We start from the raw sequence: 21,412 nt of genomic DNA, 5'->3' as shown, positions 1-21,412 counted from the left end.
CCTGCTGATCAGTATGAAGGCGGTGCTTAGCCGGTGTTGTCTTAATTTAAGCCATTTCTGACAGGACTACATGAAACAACACTGTCTGCAAAATTTAAATCTATAAGATATTCTCACATGGCTTGAATTAATACATCACCGGCTTAGCACCGCCTTCATACTGATCAGCAGGTAGAACATATTATGATGTTATTTTTCACTTTTTAGTTTAGTGGGTACGTTTTTAGGTTTTGAAGTCGGTTGTATTTTTTTTATGAAAATTTTTTTAAATATTTTAAAAACTGTTCTCAAAAACTAAAGAAATAAGATAGAGTATTTTTTATTGGTTATTAAATTAATTTACGTAATTGTTGTTAATGTTAAATTTTGGAATACAAATTATGAAAAAAGTTTGTATATGCAGAGTCAAGGTGACTTGTGACTTTTGTTTTTTTTTGTGGGTTGCACCATAGAATTATAATTTTGTACCGAATCGTAAATCTATGGGTTGCACCGACTTCAGCGCGCAGTTTGTAAAGACTCTCTCTGGTTACTCAGTGGGAGAAATAGACAATAATGTCGACCTATGGCAGCGCAACCAAAAATATCGCTATCTATCACTTTCGTTGTGTTCGGACGAAAGTGATGGTACTGGGATTACTCCGCGATTCATTGACATTTTGTCTATTTCTCTTCACCAGATTTGTCATGCTAAGTCTGCTCGTTTTCTATGAATGGCATTTTGCATCGAGTTCTTCTAAACGCCTTCTTCAATCACTCTGTTACAGGACCACCAAGTCTACCAGTATATGGCGCATATTGGATCGTCCTCTTGAAGCAGATCAACAACCTGGGCGGCTCTATGAGGAAGATCGCTAGGGAATACAGGACGAAGATAGTCGGGTTGTACCTTGGTCCGTACGCAACTATAGTGATCGATGACTCGAAACTGATCAAGGAGGGCTTGTTTCATGAAGACTTTGATGGCCGCTTAGATATTATTGTGGCGCGCCTGCGTTCTTATTGGAAAAAGCTTGGTAAGTTTATTTACTATCTTCCAAAATTTCAAATTGAAAACGATTTAACGAATCTACGAAGATTCTGGTTAAAATTATAGAGTTACTCTCAATAACAACAAAAACAATGTCCATCCGTCCAAATCAACATTTATTAAATATTTATATAGGAACATAATATTATTGTAATTTGGCTAATTGTATAGAAATAATTCCATCTAAGCAACTAACTAGATAAACAAGACATACGTCAATTACGCTAATCTATATCTATACTTCTATACTAATACTAATACTAATAATATTATAAAGAGGTAAAGTTTGTAAGTTTGTCACATTTTTTAAATGGGGTAATCTTCGGAACTACTGGTCCGATTTCAAAAATTCTTTCACCAGTAGAATGCTACATTATCGAGGAGTGCTATAGGCTATATTTTATATTAGTATCATATATATTAGCCGATTTAACACAGTTTTTGTCATACAGGTCGGACCGAAAATGCTCTCAAGCATACTTATTCGCATGCGCTGCCTTAACCATTGTGTAAAATTGAAATTAATGTATGGGGGCTTTATGTATCTTTAAAAGTTCTACAAAAAAGTCCGCGACACCATATATCTATCTTCTATATATTAGCAGATATAGTACCTTTTGTGTTTTAAAAATTATTAATTTTATATACTTAGGTTTGCGTCATTATTTATGTTACTTTATTTAAATCCTTATCAAAATAAATTATTTAATAATCACAAGGATATTATGGAGATAAGATTTGCCCCTTATAGTATGTTAATTAGTTAAATAGTTTCGGAGATAATACAAAATTACTAAAAGACGCAGAATTTCCGCTACATGACGACCCGCGCTTTCAATTACGTAGTTCCCGTTCCCGTGTGAATATGGGGTTCAAACATAGCCTATGACACTCGCAAATAACGTAGCTTTCTATTGGTAAAACAATTTTCCAAATCGGTCCAGTAGATCCAAAGATTACCTCCGACAACCACACAAACTTTACCTTATTATAATTTTAGCATAGAAGTCTCTATTTCCCTTTGTCATCGCACCACGCTCATAGGGCTGGACCGATTTTGCTAAGGGTAGAGGTAAGGTAGGGAAGGTATAGGGTAGAGGTAGGGTAGGGGTAGGTTAGGGGTAGGGTAGGGTAGGGTAGGTTAGGGTTAGGTAGTGGTAGGGTAGGGGTAGGTTAGGAGTAGGGTAGAGGTGGGGTAGGAGTAGGGTAGGGGTAGGATAGGGATAGGGTAAGGGTAGGGTATGGGTAGGATACAATTAGGGTACGGGTAGGGTAGGAGTAGGGTAGAGTTAGGGGATCGATACTGAAGCCTATCTTCTATTATGAACCGACTTCTTTGTCTGTCTGTCTGCCTTTTTTTTGACCGGGCAAAATAGAATGTGAAATAGGGGTTGAAAGTTGACATCGATTTTTACGAAGTCGCGGGCGTCCGCTAGTCATATATATTTACAGACATACATATAATAAGTACAACCCACTAATAGATTGGGTACCCAGGTAGACCACTTGTTACGTTTATTTATTACTATTTTTACGTTTAATCTATTTATAGCATAGATAGGTATATTATCTAAATAACACTGATAATAAACACCAATCAATTGTAATTTGCACTTGTTGCAATTATATTAAATACAATACAATACAATACAATACAATCCTTTATTTGCTGATACAGTTTACAAGGTCTTAACAAATAAATATAATCTGTTCTGTATCACGCCCGATTGGCATGCAAAATATTAGTTACATTTACAGTAAATATTATGTCATTCCAGAAATTACTTTTAATAATGAATAGAAGAACAATATTAATTAATTTGAAAAAACAGAAAATACAAATAAAAAATAAATGAATCAAAAATCAATTTACATCATATTGTCAAAAGAATAAATTTATATTAAAATGCCAAAGTTAAAAATTCATTTATGTCATAAAACGCATTGTCCAGGAGAAACCTACGCAGATTATTTTTAAAACTAATTAAATTGTTCTCCTGTCTTATACGCTTTGGTAATTTATTATATATTCTAATAATCATCATGCAGATGCTCTTATTTAGGAAAGCAGTGTGGTGGGGAGGAAACCGAAATCTATCTCTGCAACGCTCACGATTATGCCTTTGAAATAATCTGTCGTTCGTTCTCAGAAATAATGCGATTTCAAATATATATAGGGATGTCACAGTAAATATCTTTAATTTTTTAAAATAGGGTCTACAACTTTCCCTTTTCTGCAATCCACATATTGCTCTTATGCATCTTTTTTGTGCAACAAAGACATTTGTAATGTAGCTAGCGTTACCCGCACTGTTATTTAGGTATAAGTCAATGATGTTAAATACTGTTAGATGTGTTACTAGGTCCTGAAAAAAGAGGCGCTCAAAAGAGGAACTTTCCACATCTCAATGTCAGTTGTGGTCAACAACGAACGTTATTTAAACAAATAATACCTAAATATCGCCTACAATGTCGAGTTGTGTGTTCAAGAAGTGTAAAAACTATATATGCATAAATAAATAATGGAATTACATACAAAATTCTGCATGTGTGCGCTCAATTTTGTAGCCTATTATTCGAATCACATTTTGCGGTGGTTTTGTAGGGATGTAACCGATCTATAGTATAAAATTATCATTGGTACAAGTATCTTATGATAAATACATAATATTTACATGTGCATACACATCTATACCTATGTAAATAAGTTTAACAATAAGTAATTTATTGGAATTATCCGTCGGGGGGGGCCAGAGACAAAATATATTTTATTCAAATTTTGCATGTGAAAATACATGGCCAAACGGAAAAATCTATGAAAGAGGTTAAATCGTGGTAATAGGGCGTTTTCTTCCAAGCCATCCCATTCTTCGTTGCGTCTGAAAATAAATAAGCCTCTTGAAAATTGTCCAATCTTTTAAGCGGCTGGACCGATTGACGAGACTTTCACTACCAGATCAGCTGTTATTAGGAGTTAGGCTTATTTTTATTCCGATATTAGTTGCAGGCGGGTAAAACGCCTGATATGTATTGTAATTAGATACGTAGGTATAATTAGATAATATATATTATAAAACACATCATTATAGTTATTATAAAACAGGTGTAGACGATATTAGGTACATTATTATTGTTTATTATCGCAAAGTTGACCTCTTAAAGACATAAATGTGTGAGTTAATGACGCCGTCGCCTCGAAATCAAACAACACAACAATAATATTAAATGCAGCTGTTTGCAATGACCAATACTGATAACAATATCAAAGCGAAAATGAGAGCTTTTTGCCGTGTATAAATAAATAATTTAGTAAGTAGGTAGCGTAGTAGTAGTGATATACGTCGTCGTTATCAACCCATATACGGCTCACTGCTGAGCTCGAGTCTCCTCTCAGAATGAGAGGGGTTAGGCCAATAGTCCACCACGCTGGCCCAATGCGGATTGGCAGACTTCACATACGCAGAGAATTAAGAAATTCTCTGGTATGCAGGTTTCCTCACGATGTTTTCCTTCACCGATTGAGACACGTGATATTTATTTCCATAAAATGCACACAACTGAAAAGTTGGAAGTGCATGCCCCGGACCGGATTCGAACCCACACCCTCCGAAATCGGAGGCAGAGGTCCACTGGGCTACCACGGCTCTTTATATATTGATATACGTATGTAGTAGTAATATTTTGTCTCTCATTTATTTATTTCTCCTTCTTTTTTAATTTTTTACAATGCTATACATAAAATATACAAAACACTATTAAAAACTTATAAAAAAAAATTCAACCCTCCCACTGCGGGACATTTAAGTGCCCAAGCAACCGGTGGTCAGGACTCCAGAGTGAGGAACCTCCTCACAATACGCGCCGTTTTAAAAATCACTGCCTTTTGTATCCGACTCTTGATCCAACAGTTGAGTGAAAGCTTCTTAAGGTGTTGGGGGAAGCTTTTCGCTATAAGACCATTGACTGAAACAACTATCGGAACAATAATAGTTTACTCAACATTCCACATGGCGGTAATCTCGTGAGGAAGGTCCAAGTATGATTAATGAATTTGATACTTTTTTCTTTTCAGCTTTAACCAGACTATCGTCATGTGGAACAGTAATATCAATAACCATTACTGTATATAATTATTATTACTATTTTAATTTTTTCTTTTCTATTTCTTTACCTTTGCTTTTTGTTTAATTTTTTCTTATTTTTTTTATTTTTTTCACTGTGGTCGTTTTGTTTCCTTTTGTTTTCATGTACCTACTTAATTAGTGTAACTGGATTTGTCCGTACTAATAAATAAATAAATTGTCTGTCCGGTATGCTGCTTTATCGAAATGATTTTAAATGGACCGGAAATTTAACCTCGGACACAATCTGTTCCTTGACTTCTTGAAAAAAAATAATCAATTCACGCTGATAAAAGCTATACTTACAAACATAATTTATAAAGTATTAATGACATCATCCGTTTGAACTTGAAAAGATTTTTTAAATTGCTCATTTAATTTTATCTCTTTATCGTTAACAAAAGTTTATTTTGCCACAGAAAACATTTGTTTTTTTTTCTCGGTTTTTAACACTAGCAAACACAACACAGAAAAATTTTAGATATGAAAAAAATATTGCGTGGGACAATTTATTATAAACTAGCGGACGCCCGCAGCTTCGTCCGCCCTTAGACCTCTTTAATCCAGCCCTTACAGTAGTATGGCTGTAAAAATGAAATAACTTCTCCCGTTTTCCCAACATTTTCCTTCACTGCTCTGCTCCTATTGATCGTAGTGTGATGAAAAGTATACTATAACCTGCACAGGAGTATGAAGAATAATTGTACCAAGTTTCGTTAAAATCCGTCGAATAGTTTTTGTTTCTATAACGATGATACAGACAGACAGACAAGCAAAAATTTTACTGATTGCATTTTTGGCATCAGTATCGATCACTGTTATATAAAGTAAACATTTACTCTGAATCAATTTAGAGTTTTCGGAAAAAAGTCATCTCTACTTGGTACTCTTACGACTAATGTGCTCATCTTATTTCATTTTCTTTCTTTCTCTATTTTTTTTTCTTCTTTTTTAGTTAATAATACGAGTGTGTATGTTCTTTATTTGTGATATTTAAGTTATCTTTTATTTACGATTCTTCTTTATTTCATGCTGTGTTTATTTGTAAGTAATCACTACACTTATAGTGATTTTTAATTTAGTTACATTTATTTTATTATTTTATTTAGTGATTGTAAATATACCTAATAAACAAATAAATAAGTTACTTACTAGACATACGCGAAACCGAGTTTTTATCACGCTATATGAATTTCCTTTACTTTAGGACGACTTATATTAATCTAAATTCCATTCGTCGCCACTGCTATCTACCTATGATTTGCCCGAGTTTCGTAAAACATAATAAATGTAGTTTTATTGTATATATTACAGGCATCTTCTTCACCGATGGCTATTTCTGGCACGTGCAGAGGCGGTTCTCACTGCGATACATGAGAGACTACGGGTTCGGGAGGAGAGAGGAAAGCCTGGAGGCGGTGGTTGCTAATGAAACTAAGGAAATGATTGACATGGCGAAGAATGGTCCCAAATATCCAGTTGAGCATGTATGTAATCCGATATTTTCATTAAAAATAGGTAATAGGTACCCACCTAAATACAAAATTGATCAGTGCCTTTTCCTTCTCGGCTTATCTATCTATCTATATTTTACTATAAGACTATAACAGGTCAAATTCTGTACATTGAAGATATTTTGAAATATTTTATTTGAGGGCACTATTATAATAGTTTTAGCAGACTCAGAAGTGGATTACAAAAATAAGAAAACCAATGTCGAACAAAGGTTATGATTCAAAATATATGTCAGGACAACTTAATTAACAAATCAAACCTTGAGAAGTGGATGACCTTGAGTGGAGTCACGGACTTGTGACCGTTATATGTAGGGTTAAGGACGTCTTTGACAATTAACTAAAACTCCATTTTTCGTATGACGAGCGTAGTAGCGTCGGCACCAACCAACACGAGATCAATCAACCAATTAACATCGTTCGGAACCGAACGATGTTAATTCGTCTTGAGTTCAACTTGAGTCAGAACTCAAGCTTAACTTATCCTATAACTATACAAATCATACCCACGTGGAATGGTGGCAAAAACTAGCTGCATTTCCGTACTGGAAAGTGAGGCTGATCCTTTGCGCAAACATTGAGCCAGTCCTTCAGTCACCAGTCGAGGCCACCATCTAGCCGCGGTAAAATGATTTGCACTGCGACTCCATCGCCCAAGGATCTCCACGGCAAAAGGAACAAATGTATAATTCTCAGTCAGAGAGGCATTTCAGGTTTTTCTGCTGCGGTTCCCATTCTTGATTATGACAAGAATTAACATTTAATATTGATTCATTGACCCAATATGCTGGAATGACGACCCCGCACTGGAAAACGCAGTGTTGGTCGACCCCCCACTAGGTGGACCGAAGACATCAACCGGGTTGCAGGGAGCCGCTGGATGCTGGCGACTCGAGACCGTATTGTTTGGAAGTCCATGCAAGAGGCCTATGTCCAGCAGCTGATGATGATGATGATGATGATGATGATTGATTTATTAATATTTTTCCAGGAAATGGTTAAAGGCGATCTAATATACATGCAGCACTTCTTCGCTGTCCCATTCATCAATGGCATGATACATATTTTCGCTCGTACAACGTTGCCGAGGTCCGAATACAAGGTTCTGTTTGACCTTGCCCGGGAAGTGCTTTTGTTTCAAAGGGGGACCAATGACTTTGGTGGCGCTATAACTTTGACACCATGGCTCAAAGATCTGATGCCTGGTTACAGCGGCTACAGGGATATGAGGAGAGGCAACCAGGCGCTGTTGGATTTCTTCGATGTAAGTCGTCCATATGTCGTCGTTATCAATCCATATGCTCACTGCTGAGCTCGAGTCTCCTCTCAGAATGAGAGGGGTTAGGCCAATAGTCCACCACGCTGGCCTAATGCGGATTGGCAGACTTCACATTCACACACGCATTGAACTAAGAAAATGCTCTGGTATGCAGGTTTCCTTACGATGTTTTCCTTCACCGTTTGAGACACGTCGATGTAAGTAATTTATCTGAAATTGCACGTAATGCACGTCGATAAAATATTAAATTATCTTTTAAATCCTATATTGATATTTAATTGTTTTAAAACTGCTACTAAGTATGACTTTAGATTGTTATTAACATAAACGCAGTAGCTTTAGAAACAAGTCACAGTCTAGACTGTTGATCTATCTATAATATTATTCAATTTATTTGATGTTTACGCATACAAACATACACGTCATACTCATATACTATATCTACATAATATAGATAGATACCTGATGATGACGTGAAATAAATTAATGTCTTTAAACATAAGACGTCACGAATCAAATTAAAGGCGGATTTATATTTGGCTTGAATGTGGAAGTGGAAGAACATAAGAGAAGAGGAAGGCCAAAGAAGAGATGGTTGGATTGTGTGAAAGAGGAAATGTGTGTAACAGGAGTGGATGATGAGTTGACGAGTAATAGAAACGAATGGAAAAGATTGCCATATTTTTCCGACCCCACTTAAGTGGGATAAGGGTAAGGAGATGATGATGACGTGACGTCACGTGTCGTGTCATGACGTGATGGCAAGTGTTTACACTGATATGTCGTGTTCTAACGCATCAGGACAATCTTTAAGACGGAATTATATTTGTCTGACGTGTCGTATCTAGACGCATCAGAACAGAATCGGTATCATACATTTTGTATGCGACACATCAGAAACCATCACGACAAGTCACTAAGTACACATTCTGTTCTGATACGTCACAATACCACACGTCAGATAAATATGATTCCGCCTTAACACCGCAGCAGGTCATCAACCTCATCGAACATCAAAATTATTATTTATAGGTCGATAAAATTAGCCAATTCAAATGTAGATATTTAATACTGTTATTGAGAAATCATAATATTAAATGATCGCCAATTCATAAACGTTTTTCTATAATAATGTCGTAATTATAAGGGAGCCTTTACATTGAATGTAAACTAATTGATTCACAACCATATATCACCATCACTTTACAATAGTGTAACAAATAACAACAAAAGAATCATCAATAGTAACGTTTAGGTTCAATATTTAAAAAAATGAGACAAATCATATTTTTATTACAAATATCTTTTCTCTATAAAATATAATGCCATTTATGAGTAGGTACGTACTTGTCATCATCATCATCTTCTTACCCTTATCCCACTTAAGTGGGGTCGGAAAAATATGTCAATCTTTTCCATTCGTCTCTATTACTCGTCAACTCATCATCCACTGCTTTTACACACATGTCCTCTTTCACACAATCCAACCATCTTTTCTTTGGCCTTCCTCTCCTCTTATGTCCTTCCACTTGCACATTCAACATTTTTCTAGTAATATGACTTTCCTCCCTACGCATTACATGTCCATACCAAGCTAACCTTCTACTCCTCAATTTTTCTGTCACTGGCGCCACCTTCAGACTTCCTCTTATATACTCATTCCTTATTTTATCTATTCTTGTCACACCACACATCCATCTCAACATACGCATTTCGTTCACATGCATTCGTTTACTATCCGTCCCTTTCACCGCCTAACATTCTGATCCATACAGCACGACAGGTCTTACAACCGTTTTATATGTTTTACCCTAGGTCTAAAAGGCATTCGCGGGTCACATAGTACACCTAAGACCTGTCGCCATTTCGAGTACGTACCTATAATAGCTGAAATTAATAACAAGCTGAGGTAATGGTGCAAGTTCAAGTTTAACCCAACAATGCACTTGTATTGGGGTTGTTTTTACGGGTAACTGTTTTCGCAAACGACCAGGTAGGTAAGCTAAGCCACCTGATTGTAGAAAAAAATTTAAATTTTATTCAATAAAAATCATGTTACCCGCTAATCCGCATTGGGGCAGCAAGGTCGTTCTAAGCTCTGTATTTCTAATATATTCTAATCTATATTCTATACTTATAATAAAACTGGCCAAATTCTATACATTTCTTCGCAATTTGAGATTTTACTTATACCATTTGTAACAACAAACGTTATCGTGACATAGAGTACTACTAGCGCCATCTAGAATCTATACTTATAATACAAATTCTGTACATTCTGTACATTGAAGATATTTTGAAAATTTTTGTTGGGGGCATTATATAATCGATACTTAAGCTAAAAATATTTTTTTTCGATTTTTTGTCTGTCTGTCTGTCCGTGTTTTTTTTTGTTATTCGGGCATCACGCTAAAAGTACTGAATGAATTCAAATGAAACTTGGCACGGTTTAAGACCATAATACGGAGACGATTATAAGATACTTTTTATTGCAAAAATAAAATAAGAAGGGGTAAAATAGGGGTTGAAAGTTGGTATGGAAAATCTTTTTTTTTTAGTTTTAAAAATTTGTTCATAAATCCTAAAAAAATACGAAGTATAATGAGGTTCAAATTTTTTTTTAATTCATACTCTAAAGTGGTGAAATAGGGCTTGAAAGTTTACATTGATTACCACGCGGACGAAGTCGCGAGCGTTCGCTAGTCTATTAAAAGTACGGAGGCCTGAGTCGGTAGTCGGCTGTTAAAATATGCTGATAACGAATAATCACGTGATTTGTTATCACAAGTAGTACAAAAAGGTCAAACTAAATATTGACCTCCGTATGAACTTGGGGATATGCTTTATCGGCCTAGTGTCAAATTTATTTTGCCCTCAATTTTATTTTGTAGGCTCACGCCATATTGACAGAGACACAGATTATACTGATTGTATTATGTATCATCATCATCATCTTCATCACCATTAGCACCCATATTCGACTCACTATTGAGCACGAGTCTCCTCTCAGAATGAGAAAGGATAGGCCTAAGTCCACCACGCTAGCCCAATGCAGATTGGCAGACTTCACACACGTAGAGAATTAAGAAAATTCTCAGGTATGCAGGTCAAGTTATTTTTTTTAAATTGTATTATGTTGTATATGTATAGGGCAACTTATATCTACAACATTTTTTTATATTTATGACGATCTCTCTGACGCAGTTGATAGTGTTGTAGCCTGTGGTTGTCATCAAAGAGTTCCTGGGTTAGATTCCCCACTCGCTTCAGTTTAGGATCTTATAATTTCTAAATTGATTAAGATGTCGTCTGATCATAAGCATCGGCCATGGTTAATTGACTAGTTACCACCCTATTGGCAAAGACGTACCGCCAAGCGATTTAGCGTTCAGGTACGATTCCGCGTAGAAACGGTCAGGGGTATTTATGGATTAAATGAACTAGTATCTCTTCCAAGTAATTCCGTTTCTATCTGACTGCATTGTCACTTTACATCAGGTGAGATCGCAGTGAAGGGTTAATATGAAAAAATATATATATACGCACTGTGTGAAATGCTCTTCCAGCTTCCGTTTTCCCCACCATCTTTAATATGGATATCTTCAAATCAAGAGGGAATAGACATCTTCTAGGCAAGCGCATTCCACCATAGGCTGCATCATCGCTTACTATCAGGCGTGATTATAAAAACTATCAGTTCAAAATTTAACTATTGATAGGTATATAACTAGCCTGTCATGTAATACATTTCATTTCCAAGCAATTGTGTCGTTTACGTAATCATTAACACTATAATATGACTTTTCTATTTTACGTTTTTACGTTTAATAAAAACTTTGAACTTATTAAGAGACATGCCAGTGGTTTCATGTGGCAGTTTATTATAAAAACATATGCAATTGCCCTTAAAAGAATTGCCTACTAATTTTTTGTAACCTATTGTGGTGTGCAAAAATTTTATTTTTATTTCTGACATTAATAATATTGCAATCACACCTTCTTTTGAAATTGCCTACGTTTTTATGTACATATACTTAATTTTCAAATATATACTGACTATGGACAGGCAATATTTTTATTTTTTTTTAATTTTTTCCTCTACTCTCTAGACCCCATTTTATATATCGCACGAACGATTTATAAAACTATCAGTTCAAAAGTTAACCATTGTTCGCAGAAAGTAATAAAGCAAGCACTGGCGACTCATGATGAAACATTCGACCGCCATTTCCTGGATGTTTACATAAGAAAATGGAAGGAAGAGGAGCACACGGTCAAACGGACTACTTTCTCAGGTTAGTTTTAAAATTAACTTCTACTAAATTTTTAACTGCTGTTAATATTATACTGCCTGGTTGATTCAATATTTAGCCTATGTAATATCGGATCACAAGATCCTGGATTTAAATCTGGGATCGAGCTAAGAGTATTCCTTTTTTGAAAGACTTATTTCCTAAGAAATGTTCATTTAAAATCAGCCCGGAATTGGAAAGTTGGTGGTGACTCCTCCATGCCTCGGTCGTCATTATCGGTCATCATCTCATTGTGGTCTAGCGTGCTATTGAGGGACCTTATATCAAGATTAATCGGGGGATCCAAATGAAGGGTAAATATTTGTCACAAAAGAAATACAAATGCTTATCCCTTCCTCCTAGATATTTATCTAGCAACAGATCAAATTAATAGTGCACTTTTCTTGCATTTATTTTCAGTAAACTAAATCATCAATTTGTAAACACGATTTTAGTACTCAGTTTGCTGTTTATTGTCATCCGGCAGTGCTAATCATGAATTTTGAAAAACTTATGATAATAATAATTAATTGATTGTTAAAAAATTGCTGATTAGTTAGGACATGTAATTAAGGTAGGTTCAGCGTTTAGGATAATATTACTACTGAGTCAGTGGCGTAGCGTGCTTTGGAGGGGCCCTGTCAATATTGGTTCGGAAGTTCGAAACTCAATGGAGGATAAAGGGCCCCTGTAGTCCGAGGGCCCCCTATCATTGATACGGCTGATGCTGAGCTACGCCCCTGTACTGAGCACTGACTAGTATCTGGTTGTGCCCCAACACAGAGTTATAGTTTATTTTACCCTACCTACCCCTGATCAATTAATTATTTAGGGACCTCTCTGGTGCCAAATTATTTTTCAAAAACGTCAATGTAATGAAATACATTTACGAACATAAATAGTAGAAAGATCGTGTCATTGATGACGGAATTCTGTTGATGTTGAATACTGTTCCAAATGACATCGTGGTCGGTATTTATCGTGGTCGATTATGGCACGTGACTTTATTGACCTTTGACATAAGCGTGATAATTTAGGTTGTACTTATCATTATCATTCAAAATTGTATATTTTACGAATTCCGTATTTTAATAGGATATTAAATTAGGCTTAATCTTTTAAATATTGCCAGCTTACGTCCTATCTTTTGGACACGGAACTTTTATCTCATTTTATTGACGCCTGTGACTCGTCAGTGTTAAATTTGGATTTTTACGCATTCATTTTCCGGGATAAAAAGTAGCCTTTATGTTGCTCAATAATCTTCTCTATCTTACAGTACAAGTTCTATAAAAATTAGTCTAGCCATTACAGAGATTAGACTGGACAAACAGACAGTCAGACGAACATTTTAATAGCTACAAAAACAAAAGGTTGGTTGGTTGGCTTGGTTGGTGTCCAACCAAGCCCCTCAAACGCGCGTCGCAATCCTTGTTCCATGGTCACCATCTTCGAAAATTGGATACAAATGGTTTTTATGGTTTATCAGATAAATTACAGATCTAAAAAATATTAAACGATTTTTGTGATTTTAACGAACTTTGATCAATTAACTTTTAGACGTATAACCAAAAATGGCAAAGTTAAACGCGATAATCGATGAAAATTAAAAAAAAATCCATTGGTAACTTGTCGACAAAGGCACACTAAGCCCAACAAATGCAACATTTTAGTAGACTAACTGCTGGCAGTACTGTAAAAATGTTTGTATAAAAAAATTCTTTCTCGGAAATTAATAGGTAATGGTTTTATTCTCCTCCCTTCCTAGTATCTTCAGTTTCTAGTTTTCGACGGTACTTATCACCTAACATTTCAAAAGTGTTTGTTAACTTGAAATACTTAAATGAATTTTGACTGTGACTGTATTTATCTTCAGAGGACCAACTGCAGTTAGTCTGCACAGACTACATGTTCCCGGCAGCTACAGGAGTGCAAGCTGTGCTCTCGTTGCTGGTTGAGAGACTACTGTTGCATCCCGAGGTTCAGGACAAGATCCACGAGGAGATCGACAGGGTGGTCGGCCGCGACCGCCTCCCTACGCTAGATGACAGACGGAAGTAAGAAATAACAAATTATCTACCACTTCACCGCACCGCGATTTCAAACGATGAAGGACAACATCGTAAGGAAACCTGCATACCTGAGAATTTGTATACGTGTGTGAAGAATCTATGGACATATAAGTACATAATATAAAAATACCAACCGCACCAGACGAGTGGTGCATCTTGAGTGCCGGGTAGCTCTAATGGGGTCTGACCACAGAATATATCACACTTCACACTAATATTATAAAGGCGAAAATTTGTGTGTAAGTGTGAAAGTGTGTAAGTGTATAAGTATCTTCTTTCTTCTTCTTTTCTTCCTGGGCCTTATCCGCACTTGGCCACTAAGGTTTGGCCGTTGTACGTAGGTCCCTTCGGTGCTGGTCCCCGCCGGAGTCACTCCAGCCAACCGAGCTCGCTCCAGAAGCTTAGCAGGCCGCCCAGGTCGCCGAACGCCTCATGGAGTGTTGCTGGGGATCCAATGTGTGCTGCGCGTTGTTCAGATACACCTCTGCATCTAAGCATAACATGTATCGGGGTTTCCTCTTTCTCCATGCATGCTCTGCAAAGAGGGCTGTCGGTTATACCTAGAACCGAAAGGTGTTTGTTTAGTGAACAGTGTCCTGTCATTAGTTCAGTAAGTTCTAAGTGTATAAGTATGTATGTTCCTCTTTTACGCTGCGGCTACTGAAGCGATTTGATTGAAATTTGGAATGGAAATTGATTTTACTCTAGATTAACACATGGGCTACTTTTGATCCCGGAAAAATACCTTGCACGTTGTTGAGTACCTCCACCAAGTATAAGCTCTTAATATTAAGCAACCAAAAAATACCATAAATATAAAGGCTCCCTTACTAATGCGATACATAGGTACGATATACGTCATTTTTCAAGCATTGTTTGTTTTTATTTCTATGCTCTTGTTTAAAAGCTTGTCTTGTTTTTTTTACTATGTTTATTTTTTTCAGTATGCCATACACCGAAGCATGCATACGAGAGATCATGAGGTACGAACCGCTGGTGCCGCTCGGCGTGCCGCACCGTGCCATGAAAGCCACAAAATTCGCGGGATACGACATTCCTGAGGTGCCTACTATTATACCACTAGCAAATACGACACGCGTAATTTTGTCCGCATTGTCATCGACCCATATTCGGCTCACTGCTGAGCTCGAGTCTCCTCTCAGAATGAGAGGGGTTAGGCCAATTGTCCACCACGCTGGCCCGATGCGGATTGGCAGACTTCACACACGCAGAGAATGAAAGTAATTCTCTGGTATGCAGGTTTCCTGACGATGTTTTCCTTCACCGATTGAGACACGTGATATTTAATTTCTTAAAATGCACACAACTGAAAAGTTGGAAGTGCATGCCCCGGATCGGATTCGAACCCACACCCTCCGGAATCGGAGGCAGAGGTCATATCCACTGGGCTATCACTGCTCTTGTCCGCATATATGAGACAAATATCTTAGTATTGTATGGATTCACCGTGGGAGTGCCGGGTCTCTAGCGTGACTGGTGGGAGTCTTTCGGCCGTGGCTAGTTGCCGACAAAGACGTATCGCCAAGCGATTTAGCGTTCCGGTACGATATCGTGTAGAGACCGAAAGGGTTGTGGATTTTCATCCTCCTCCTAACAAGTTAGCCCGCTTCCATTTTAGATTGCATCATCACTTACCATCAGGTGACATTGTAGTTAAGGGCTAACTTGTAAAGAATAAAAAAAAGTCTATCATGTAGCAAAGAGAAAATCTTCGAGCAGAGCCCCGGACTTGTGACTTGGTGTAGGGTTAAGGGATTCCTTGACAATCAACTAACACTCTTCTTTTTTTTTAATTTATTACAAGTTAGCCCTTGACTACAATCTCACCTGATGATAAATGATAATGCAATCTAAGATGGAAGCGGGTTAACTTGTTAGGTTAGGTAACCTTTCGGTTTCTACAAAACATCGTACCGGAGCGCTAAATCGCTTGGCGGTATATCTTTATCGGTAAGGTGGTAACTAGCCTTGGCTAAAGCCTCCCACCAGCCAGACATAAACCAATTAAGAAATCTCAATCGGCCCAGCCGGGGATCGAACCCAGGACCTCTGTCTAGTAAATCCACCGCGCACACCACTGCGCCACGGAGGCCTTTATTAACTCTTTTCTCTTTGTAAGAAGGATCTTAACATACATACATACATACTATCCAAAGTTGCTTTACTATATTAATAGTAAAACAACTTTGGATACCCGATCTATATATGCAATATAGAACTAGCTGCAGTTCTACTAAGGCTAAGGCACAGTAGATATAACAAGGCTAAGGTCTAAAAGCAAGTTATAGAGAGATTTTACTTCAAATTAATCTTTATGAAAGTATTTTTCTCCTTATAAAGAAATCCGAATACCACGCTAGTATGTATATTATGAAATTCCTGACTACACCAATGTAAAGTAGCCGATTTAAAAACTTTTCAAAATTGCATGATTGTTGACATTTGAAACATTAAAATATTTTTATTATGCGGATGTTAAGTAAATGTGCATAATTCATTTAGTTTTTTGTAAAAGTTAATTTATTACAACAATTTGAATCATTAAATATCAAAATGCGAAACAGCAGACGGTGAAATATTTTTAGTTTAGGGGCCCGCCATTAATTACATTAGTTTTTTTAGCACATTTTAAGAACAACGCATTTTTATTTCAAACCGTTTGTTTAAATCATGAAAATTTTAGATTTTGAGACAGTTCTTTTCTGTGATTCTTTAATAATTGTTTTACTATTAGCATACTCCCAATATAGATACGGGATGATGACAGTTTTTTTAATTGTATATAAATTAAGAGTATACTAATAGCAAAGCAATTTTGTAAAAGTAACAGGGTATCTGCGATCATTACTTTCGGAGCTACAGGGATTTAAAGGGTCAGATTTGCGGCGCTGCCGCGGATCCCTGAAAAACGCCCCATACAAAATGGCTCGAACTAATGACGTCGTAGGTAATGTAATGATCGTTAGATTTGTATATGCGTTCAAACAAAATTACTAATATCTTTGTTATTTGTGCGTTTATGTTTATAGTTCATATAGTAAAAAATGAATTTTCATCTAATTACGATAAAAAAAATTTAATAGATTTTGAAATTTTATAATCTTATTTATTTTGCAAATATCCAGACAATTTTTGTTTTTTATGTGTATATCAGTTAACATTGACCTTATTTACCAGAATGTATCATAAAAATGAATATATTCAAACCTAGTCATCATCCCCATTAAAAAAACTGTCATCATCCCTTGACGTCACATACAAGCCGTTCTTGGGCGATTCACGGCAACACCAGTTACTTCTTTAAATTGCTCTGCAATTAGCATACTTTTAAGATAAGATAAATATACTTTATTTGCACACCACAAAGACAAAAACAAGTGAAATAAAAAACAAATTAAGAAGAGATCAGCATACAAAAGGCGGCCTTATCGCTAAGTAGCGATTTCTTCCAGGCAACCTTCGGTTTAGGAAAACTTAAGGACATCAGCAGGTGGCGTAAAACAAAAATAACCATAGTATTAGTAATACACATACATACAAATAATTTACATCCTAATACATAAACAATATTACACAAATACCTACAATAATGAATAAAATACATATCAAAATATACTAATAAATACCTTATATTGAAAAGAAATAATATATACAGATCGTCTTTACTGCACCAGATAATGAGTCTTTACGGCATTTTTAAAAATGACCAGTGTCTTTGATTGCCGTATGTTTAAAGGGAGAGCATTCCATAACTTAACGGCTTGCACAACGAAAGAATGTTTATAAAATTTCATCTTATGCACGGGTAAACATAGAGTTAGTAATCGACACTGTCTCAGTTCAGACTGCACTCCCTGAAACGTAAATTTCTCCTTCAGATACACAGGAGATTTTGGATTAAACAACACACAGTACAAAAGTGAAAGTACATGCAGATCCCGGCGACGACGAATAGGGAGCCACTTGAGCTTCTGACGGAATTCAGAAATATGGTCATATTTGCGTAGGCTAAATATGAACCGAATAGCAAGATTTTGAAGTCGCTCAAGTTTATTGAGTTGGTCCTCAGTTATATTTAGATAGCTCGCGTCCGCATAATCTAAAACCGAAAGAAAAAGAGAATGTGCTAACATAACTTTAGTAGGAATTGGTAAAAATGATCTTAAACGTCTCAGTGAGCCAAAAGTAGCAAACATCTTTTTACTCAACTCTTTGACATGCACGCACCACGACAACTGGTTATCAAGATGAACCCCAAGATCTTTAACTGTGTCACAAAAAGGAATAGTGGTACCATTATACAAAACTGGCCGGAGATCTACCCAATCAACTCTTGAGATGAGGGCAGGACTACCAATAATAATGGCCTTAGATTTTAGGGGATTTACCTTAAGCCCATACTGTCTGCTCCAGATATCAATTGCGCTAAGGTCACAGTTTATAGCAGAGACAGTTGAGTTTAGGTTCTCAAGAGATGAAGAGCGGTATATTTGGATATCATCTGCATACATATGGTAAAGAGAAGTTATATTTTGAGTGATCGAATTAATGAAGATAGAGAAAAGTAATGAAGATAACACGCCACCCTGAGGTACCCCTGCCGTAACATCGCACCAAGATGAAAAGAAGTCATCAACCCGAATGCGCTGCTTACGGCCTTTGAGGTAGCTCTGAAACCAGTCTATAACCGATGGAGATATGTTGATAGAGCGTAATAGACTCAACAAAATGTCATAGTCTACAGAATTAAAAGCATTACTGAAGTCAAGCAGAACTAGTACAGTGAGTTGTCTATTATCCATCGCCCAACGAATATCGTCAGTAACTTTAGTCAAAGCGGTAACCGTACCATGACCAGGACGAAAACCAGATTGTAATGGACTTAAAAGTAAATTTCGGTTTAAGAATACGGATAACTGCTGGAAGACAAGTTTTTCAAGGACTTTAGAAAGGAACGGCAAAATAGAAATTGGACGGAAGTCAGAAAACGTTGTGGAACTAATTTTTTTAGGAAGAGGAATAATTTGTGCATTCTTCCAAGCCTGTGGAAATTCACTGGAATAAATGGAATAGTTGAGGATATGTGTAAGAACTGGGGAAATAATATCAATGATAGGAATAATCATATTACGGCTTACGCTATCAGAACCAACAGCATTCGAAGCGATAGACAAAACACTCTTCTTAACATCACATTCGGTAAAAGATTCGAAAGTAAACAGAAGAAAATCTGGTGTTGGTATAGAAGAAAGAGTGGTAAGAATGGACTCCTTTTCGGTACTGTCAATTGTATCGGAAGTAGAAAAATGTTTATTGAGAAGTTCTAAATCAATATTTATAGGATTGTTCGAAGATGATTTTCCAACTCCAAGTGTATTAAGAAATTTCCAAGTTTTAGCGGTGTCACTATTTTGTACAGATTTATAAATGTGGCGTCGTTGAGCATCTCTACACAATGTATTGCAGCGATTCCGGGCTTTGTGATATTTTAGACGATTAATATCGGAGTCCTTCGTTTTGTACTTTTGCTTAGCTGTATTCTTTTTATGCATTAACAATTTAATTTCCTCCGATAGTACTTTTAGTAGATTATGTAGATGTGTACCTACAATAAGATTTGACTAAATATCCAAATGTATCCAAAAAGCCTGTATGTAATGTTCACATGTGAATTTAAAATAATTAATTTATTTTGCTATTATCCGCGAAAAGCCAACGAACCCATGCGACAACGTCACCCAGGTCCGACAAAATGCTCTGTACGTACGTTTCACCCCGAAACCGGAGCATCCTCAGGAGATGTTGACTCTACAACGTGCAATTGCAAAGTCAAACTTGACAATTTGTCAAAATTGACTTTGCAATTGCACGTTGAACTTCTGCAAAGTAACGCCAATCCAACACCTTCATCTATACTAATATTATAAAGAGGTAAAGTTTGTAAGTTTGTAAGTTTGTCACATTTTTTAAATGGGGTAATCTTCGGAACTACTGGTCCGATTTCAAAAATTCTTTCACCAGTAGAATGCTACATTATCGGGGAGTGCTATAGGCTATATTTTATATTAGTATGATATATATTTGCCGAGTTAACACAGTTTTTGTCATACAGGTCGGACCGAAAATCGTCTTAAGCAGACTTATTCGCATGCGCTGCCTTAACCATTGTGTAAAATTGAAATTAATGTATGGAAACTTTATGTATATTTAAAAGTTCTACAAAAAAGTCCGCGACATCATATATCTATCTTCTATATATTAGCAGATATAGTACCTTTTGTGTTTTAAAAATTATTAATTTTATATACTTAGGTTTACGTCATTATTTATACAACTAAACTTTAATCCTTTTTAAAATAAATTATTTAATAATCACAAGGATATTATGGAGATAAGATTTGCCCTTTACAGTATGTTAATTACTTAAATAGTTTCGGAGATAATACAAAATTTCTAAAAGACGCAGAAATTCCGCTATATGACGCTCGGCGCTTTCATTTACGTAGTTCCCGTTCCCGTGTGAATATGGGGATCAAACATAGCCTATGACACTCGCAAATAACGTAGCTTTCTATTGGTAAAACAATTTTCCAAATCGGTCCAGTAGATCCAGAGATTACCTCCTACAACCACACGAACTTTACCTCTTTATATTATTAGCATAGAAGTCTCTATTTCTCTTGGTCATACCACCACTCTCGAAGGACTGGACCGATTTTGCTAAGGGTAGGAGTAAGATAGAGAAGTTACAGGGTAGGGTAGGGTACGTGTAGGGAAGCGTAGGGGTAGTGTAGGGGTAGGGTAGGTTTAGGGCCGGGTTTAGGGTAGTGGTAGGGTAGGGGTAGAGGTAGGGTAGTGGTAGGGTAGAGGTACGGGTAGGATAAGGAAGTGGTAGGGCAGGGGTAGGATAGGCGTGAGATAGGGGTACGGGTGGGATAGGGATAGGAAAGGGATAGGGTACGGGGAGGGTAGGGGTAGGATGGGGGTAGGGTGTAGGTAAGGTAGGGGTAGGTTTGGGGTATAGTGGGGGTAGGGGTAGGGTAGGGTAGGGTAGGGGTAGGGTACATGTAGGGGTTGGGTAGG

At 36.6% G+C, this 21,412-nt stretch overlaps 1 protein-coding gene across 2 annotated transcripts in view; it reads left to right on the top strand.

Annotated features, from left to right (window-relative positions):
* LOC112048506 (probable cytochrome P450 304a1) overlaps nt 1-21,412 on the top strand; it is a 48,038-nt gene that overhangs the window by 10,724 nt on the left and 15,902 nt on the right. For both annotated transcript variants that reach the window (XM_052884750.1, XM_024086039.2), the window contains exons 2-7: nt 768-1,016; nt 6,466-6,638; nt 7,657-7,929; nt 12,122-12,239; nt 14,113-14,293; nt 15,253-15,370. In XM_052884750.1, the coding sequence (XP_052740710.1) occupies nt 842-1,016; nt 6,466-6,638; nt 7,657-7,929; nt 12,122-12,239; nt 14,113-14,293; nt 15,253-15,370 (1,038 nt within the window). In that variant the 5' untranslated portion in view covers nt 768-841. The remainder of the gene's footprint in view (nt 1-767; nt 1,017-6,465; nt 6,639-7,656; nt 7,930-12,121; nt 12,240-14,112; nt 14,294-15,252; nt 15,371-21,412) is intronic.

This window comes from Bicyclus anynana, chromosome 12 (assembly GCF_947172395.1).
Source record: "Bicyclus anynana chromosome 12, ilBicAnyn1.1, whole genome shotgun sequence".
In the NCBI taxonomy this organism is placed as follows: domain Eukaryota; kingdom Metazoa; phylum Arthropoda; class Insecta; order Lepidoptera; family Nymphalidae; genus Bicyclus; species Bicyclus anynana.
The sequence above is the reverse complement of the archived record's forward strand: the minus strand, read 5'-3'. Positions and strand labels throughout refer to the sequence as shown.